Source organism: Antrostomus carolinensis, unplaced genomic scaffold (assembly GCF_000700745.2).
Source record: "Antrostomus carolinensis isolate BGI_N321 unplaced genomic scaffold, ASM70074v2 scaffold20962, whole genome shotgun sequence".
In the NCBI taxonomy this organism is placed as follows: domain Eukaryota; kingdom Metazoa; phylum Chordata; class Aves; order Caprimulgiformes; family Caprimulgidae; genus Antrostomus; species Antrostomus carolinensis.
Genome location: NW_010297826.1, coordinates 3,442 through 9,324, shown reverse-complemented (window position 1 = coordinate 9,324; position 5,883 = coordinate 3,442). Strand labels below are relative to the sequence as shown.

Here is a 5,883-nt window from a genome sequence, read left to right as displayed (position 1 = left end):
CCCCAGCCTCGATATCCAGAAGCCAGGCACGGGCAGGGGCTGCAGGCAGACCCAGGGCACCTGGCCGTAGGAAAACCATGTGAAATTTTCTATCTGGGTACACCAAAACCTATGCTTGGGAAGCAACTGAGTGATCCCTCAGGAGAGGGCTCCCCCCGGCTCCGGAGCTCCCCCAGTTCTGCACTAACCCTTCCCCTCCGCCACGCTTGATGCATCCCCAGCGGGGCCGGCCGTGGCGGCTCGGGTCCCCTGGCTGAGCAGGAGATGGAAGAATTCCCCTTTCTTTGCTTTTTTTTTTTTGTGTGTGTGTGTGGTTTTTTTTTTGGATTGATCGTTTTCTGAAAAACATCAGCACAGCACAGGACAGTACTACCCACCCTAAATGTGTCGCTATATACATTCTACATAAGCTCTATAGCAATCACATGTAAACATCATTGTTGTGAGGAAATACTAGGACAGAAAAAGGCAAAGCTACAATGAGGCAATTGCCAATAGCAGATGCTCAGTCTCGGCCAGAGCTACTCTTGTTTGCTAAAGTGGGATGAAAAGTGGGGGGAGCTTGTGGCAGGAGAGATGCCGAACCTTGCTGCTGAGACTGAAATGGCACAAGGACTGTTCCCTGACAGCGATCGTCACCACCAGCAGACTGGGGACTCGCAGTTCAAACCCCACAGTGGCCCGTGGGCCCTGGCACCACCAGGCTGGTTGACAGAACCACGGCTCCCCTGAAAGCAGAAGCAGCCAGGTAACTGTGCTGGTATCGGCGCTGCCAGCATTCTGACTCCCACCAGAGATCAGCTGCAAACATGTCCCTGGAGCCAAGGGCCACTTCAGCAGCACTCAGGCTCTTGGCATCACATCTCATGCAGTTTTGGAGGCTTTGGTCATACTCCCTGCAAGATTAAATAGTACCCACCCCAGGGAAATGAGAATAAAACCCCTCAGTCATGTCGAGGGGAGACCCCAGGAGACTCTAATCTATCTATTGGCAGAGTTAAGGCTATAATATTCTATCTACATAGGATGGCTGAATCCCTAGTGGTCTCTGGGTCTGAAAAATAAAGAGAGACGATGGCGACAGCTTGAGGAGCAGCAAGATTTCTGCTCCCTTGGGCAAATGGTGCCTCTGGGCAGCTTGTGGTGAGGTTTGCTCCAGCCGGTGGTGGATTCTCTCCCCATCTCACCTTGCCCGGAGATGCAGGGCAAGTTTGCAAGCAAATTTCTGGGGGGGTTGCTGCTTGAACATGCCTTAAAACTAGTGCTGCTGGGCAGCCCCGAGAGCCCCTGGCTAGAGGCAGAGCAGGCGAACATGCCATGGGGTGCTGGCAGGCATGGGGGACAGATCCTGGGTGTCAACTGGTGCTGGGAAGTGTATGGCTTATCAGGTACCGGGCAGAGCGCAGGCAGGGCGTGCAGTGGGGCAGGTGTTCGGTGTGGCTGCCATGTCCCCTCCCACCTCACTGAATCCTCTCTGGATTTTGGATTGGCTGCCAGGCAAGGATCACAGACGGATCTTCTCACTCTGCTTGTTGCCTTGCAGGGGTTGGAAGGGAGAGGGGAGCAAGCTGCTTGGCCCAGCCAGTCTCCCAGCCACCCGCGGATCCAGGGAGAAGTCAGCTCCCTTGCATGGACCTGGAGGTGCCCGTTCCCGAGGCTGTGCCAGCACAACCCGTTGGACCAAGCCTGGCCATCTCTGCCCCCCAGCCCCTCTCTCCTGGCTCCCAAGGCAGCGGAGGGCTGAGCAGTGCTGGCGGGCAGGCATCGCTCCCACAGCCCCCGGGCAGTGCACCCCTCTGCCACCCCTCTCCCTCATACCTGCCAAGCTGCCCGGATCCACACGAGAACAGCACAGGGCTGGCGTGCCCCACTGCCCACCAGCTCTGTCACGCACCGGGACCTAGCTCAGCATCGGGGTGCTGCGACCAGCCGGGCTGGGGGGCTCAGGGGGTTCAGGCCACACGAGCAAGAAGAATGGCTTTGAGAGCAAAGTGGGTGACCCTGACACAACTGCTGAGCACCCCGGTTTGCCAGCGGGGGAGGCGGGTGCCTCCGTGGCCGATGGGTGAATGCCAGCTCCGTGACTCTGCCCTGACCCCCATTTGCTGAGTGGCAAGTGCCTCATTACAGTGCATAGTTAAAAATCAAGGAAGCGGTACAATAAATCTGAATTACAGTACATCTGAGCCATAAATACATTTTTTTAAGTATATACTTTTTTTTTCCTCTTCTATTAAAAATTAGTTTATAATCCTGATTCTATTCACAATTAACAATTTCATCATCACACACTACGGACAAAAGAATGTTATGGTGAACACAGCTGCAACTCCACGGCGGGAGCATGGGGGGGGCCGGGAAGGGAGAGAGGGGCTGGGGGGCTCTAGGCTCACCCTAAAACAACCAGTCAGAAGCGGGGGGACTAACGTGTGGCAGTGAGACATCAACACCATGGGGACTCACAGACAGAAGCAGCTTTGTTCAATGTAAACATCGATCGGAAGGGACAGCAGTCTCTCTCTCGTGCGTGCGTGCTCTCGCTCTCTCTCGCTCTCTCGCTTTCCATAGACTGAATAATTTCTTTGAAAACGTAAACATATTGGAAGTGCCTTGACTGAGGTATTGAGGTATTCCTCCAAGGTTAAGGCTGTTACCGATGCAGGCTGAGCTGGGCCTCCTGCAGCAAGCTGTCGAAATCCATGGCCTCATACTTGCTTTTCACTGGAGCTGGGGAGGACTCCTCTGCACTGCAATCTGGGGACGGCAGGGACACAAGGCAGCAGGTCAGGGAGCAGGGCACGAGCATGCTCACTGCTTGGCAGGGAGGGAAACTGAGGCACTGAGGGGCATTTCTTGCTCTACCACCGCTGGCATGCTGCAGCCTGGCACCACAAAGCCCCATCCACCCCGGCAGCCAGCCTGGGCCAGGCAGCGGGGGCAAAGGGAATGAGGATGGTGCTGCCTCTCCCCCATGGAAAAGGAACTGTTGGGCAGAGGGGCTGTAGCAGTGCTCAGCCTGGCAGGTCACACATCACGGACACCCCTTCCCAGATGCGCAAAAAATCTGCTGAATCCAGCTGAATTCTGAGGTGCTGACACAGGGCTGTCCCCATAGGATCTGGGGGTCCTGCCTGCAGTGCTCCCTAGCCCCCCATCAAACAAACAGTCCCACTGCAAAGCCTGGGAAATTCAGCAAACGCCAGAAATAAGGCTGCCTAATTTAACAGCAGCCTAAACCTTTTGGGTGTGTATTTGTGAATGAGCCAGGAACAGGACCGTTGCATTTCACCCCTGCCGGTGTGCTCCCCATCTCATCCTGTACCAGGGTGAACAGGATTTTAGGAACAAGCCAGGCTGTGCAGCAAAACGTGACTGCTGACCTTGCAAAAATCTGCAGGTGAAGATCACTGGGGGGGGTTTTGCTGCGCAGGGGGGCAGCTCTGGGCCCCCTCCCCACAGCACTGCACAGCCGTGTGCCAACACTTCCATCACGGGGTGCTACCTGTTTCTTATCTCCTCCATGCCCAAAATGAGAGGTCCTGGGATTTATTTAGATGATTTGCACCTGCAACTGAAGTCAGAGGGAGTGCTGCTCTGGGCAGATGAGATACTATAAGGTGCTAAAAGATTGGGCAGTATTTGTGTCAGAGTGGGTGTCTAGAGATAAAGACTTAGGGCTTTATTTTCTGGGCATCAGTCTCTCACACATGAAGTGGGATACTAGAACCACTTCATCCCTTGCAGAGGAAATAAATGTACGGAAATAAATGTGCAGTGTTCAAGAAACACTCGAAGATCACAATAACGAGGGCTGAGGGAAGCCTGCATCACAATTCTCTTGCAGGACTGGCACAGGGTTTTGCTCCTGTCCCTCAGCCCTACCACCTGCAGATGGAGGGGGTCCTGTGAGATCCCCACTAACACAGTCACTGAGGGAGGCAAGAGGTCTTGCAGAAGCCATACAGCACAGAAAGAGTTAATATGACCGCAGCACATTTCAATGCCATCACTTTGGCTCAAAAGTGCATGTGCCTGCAGTGTGGTGAATTGGTCCTGTGGAGCAGCAAACCACCCAGATCACTTCTTGGGCTAATGAGATGCTGCTGACTGCTTTCTCTAACGACTGGGAAGGGACTTCTCTGCTGGAAAGGGTCCAGCACTGTGTAGAAATGCAGTGGAGACAGGATGGGCTGTGGTCAGCCATGCAACTGAGCTAAAAGCAGCTACGTGAGGCACAGAAGAGCCGGTGGGCTTTCCCTGCAGGCTCTAAAGAGGTTCAGGATCCTCGTGTGACAAGTGTTCAGCAGTGCAACATGCTGTTATGGCTCTGTGCTGCTAGGCAGGACGCTTCAGAAAAAGCAGCTCCTGCTTTCTTACCCAAGTCAGCATATCTGGTCCAGAGGCCACCAGAGCTGAGCTGGAATGAAGGCTCGTTCCTCTTCCTTAGCGAGGTGCCATTCTTCAGAGATAAGGCGGCATGCTCTGAATACCGGTAGGTGATGAAGCCATATTTATCCCCCCTGAGCAACCAGAGAAAGAATTCAAGATGCAACAGGCCCTGCAGCCCTTCTGATGTGGCTCTGTCCAACACTGCACCCCTGTCCCTCCATCCCACTGTCTGTCCATCCCACCAGCCCTCCATCCCACCAGCTCTGTCCATGCCCTTGGACCTGGGGACACACTGCATCTCCTCACCCAAAGCGCTTAGAGCACTGGCTGGGCTGACCAAGGGGGTTGGTGTGGTGCAGAGCACTTTACCCCACTGGCACAACCGCATCACTGGCACAGGCAGAGCTGGATGCAGGGGTGACCCTGCATCGCCTGACAGTGCTGATGCTGCCCGGGGAGAGAGGTTGCCCATAGCTGCTGGAGCCCTGGCCTGTGGCTTGCTCCCCACCCACCTGTTAGTCCTGGACACAACCTGACACTCCATGATTTCGCCAAACACTTCAAAGCGTTTCTTCAGTTCACTGGAGCTCATGCTGCTGGAGAGGTTTCTGATATAAACCACCCGGCCTTCCCCCTGGCAAAGCAAGCAAAAGGTTTCAGCTCCAGGAGCCCCATCCCTCTGTGCTGCCTACAGGCGCGGGAAATGCCAGGCCACCGAGGAGCCCCGAGGGGCCAGCAGTGGCAATCAGGCTGCAGCAGGATGATGCCACCACGAGCACAACCTGACATCTCTGGGGTCTGGCTGTCTCCACTCCAGCAAGCTCACGGGTGTCACCCCCAGGACACCACTGCTGCAGGGGACAACCATATCCATGTCCCTTAGGACATTGTTAGAGCCAGGCTGAAGCAGCCACCCTCACCGCCTCTCTTTTAAATTCCTCCTGCATTCCTGTGGCTTTTTCAGTTTCTCCTGGTAAAGATGCCAGGAAATATTCCCAAGAATTGCTAGGGGCAAAATTCAATTGCACTGCAGAAAAAAAATGCTAGAGGCATGTGTGAGTACGTGTGTGTGTGTGCCTGCACACGCACGCACGTGCACAACAGGAGAGAGGACCAGCAGCTATTTCCCCTCATGCCCACCACCCCACCCAGCTCCCACCTACGGGCACACACTGGGTTCCCGCGCATGAGGCTGCCTCTGCAGCAGGACCACATCCATAATGGCTGAGCAGCTTCAGGGATTCCCCAGCTCACCCAGCTAATTGCTAATACCACGTGCGCTGAAGCAGCAGCGTAGGATGCTCTGGGCATTTCTGCGCCAAGCACTCTGTGTATTGCCAATCGCCGGTGGCTTCCGCTTCACATTAGGTTTTTCTCTGCCCCCTCCACCCCCACATCCTTGTTTAACACCGGCCTCGCAACAAGGGACGCTGAAGCCAGGGCTAATGGGCTCTACCGCCGCTTTTCTGGATCAGGAGATGAACTGAGGGCTGG

The 5,883-nt window shown here is 55.0% G+C and overlaps 1 protein-coding gene across 1 annotated transcript in view; it reads right to left on the bottom strand.

The window, feature by feature from the left end:
* Positions 1 to 2,650: 2,650 nt before the first annotated feature.
* PPARGC1B (PPARG coactivator 1 beta) overlaps positions 2,651 to 5,883 on the bottom strand; it is a gene marked incomplete at its 5' end in the record, with an annotated part of 6,666 nt that continues 3,433 nt past the window's right edge. Inside the window, 4 exons of the mRNA XM_029083563.1 lie at positions 2,651 to 2,754; positions 4,378 to 4,520; positions 4,902 to 5,023; positions 5,753 to 5,769. Coding sequence (XP_028939396.1) covers positions 2,651 to 2,754; positions 4,378 to 4,520; positions 4,902 to 5,023; positions 5,753 to 5,769 — 386 coding nt within the window. The remainder of the gene's footprint in view (positions 2,755 to 4,377; positions 4,521 to 4,901; positions 5,024 to 5,752; positions 5,770 to 5,883) is intronic.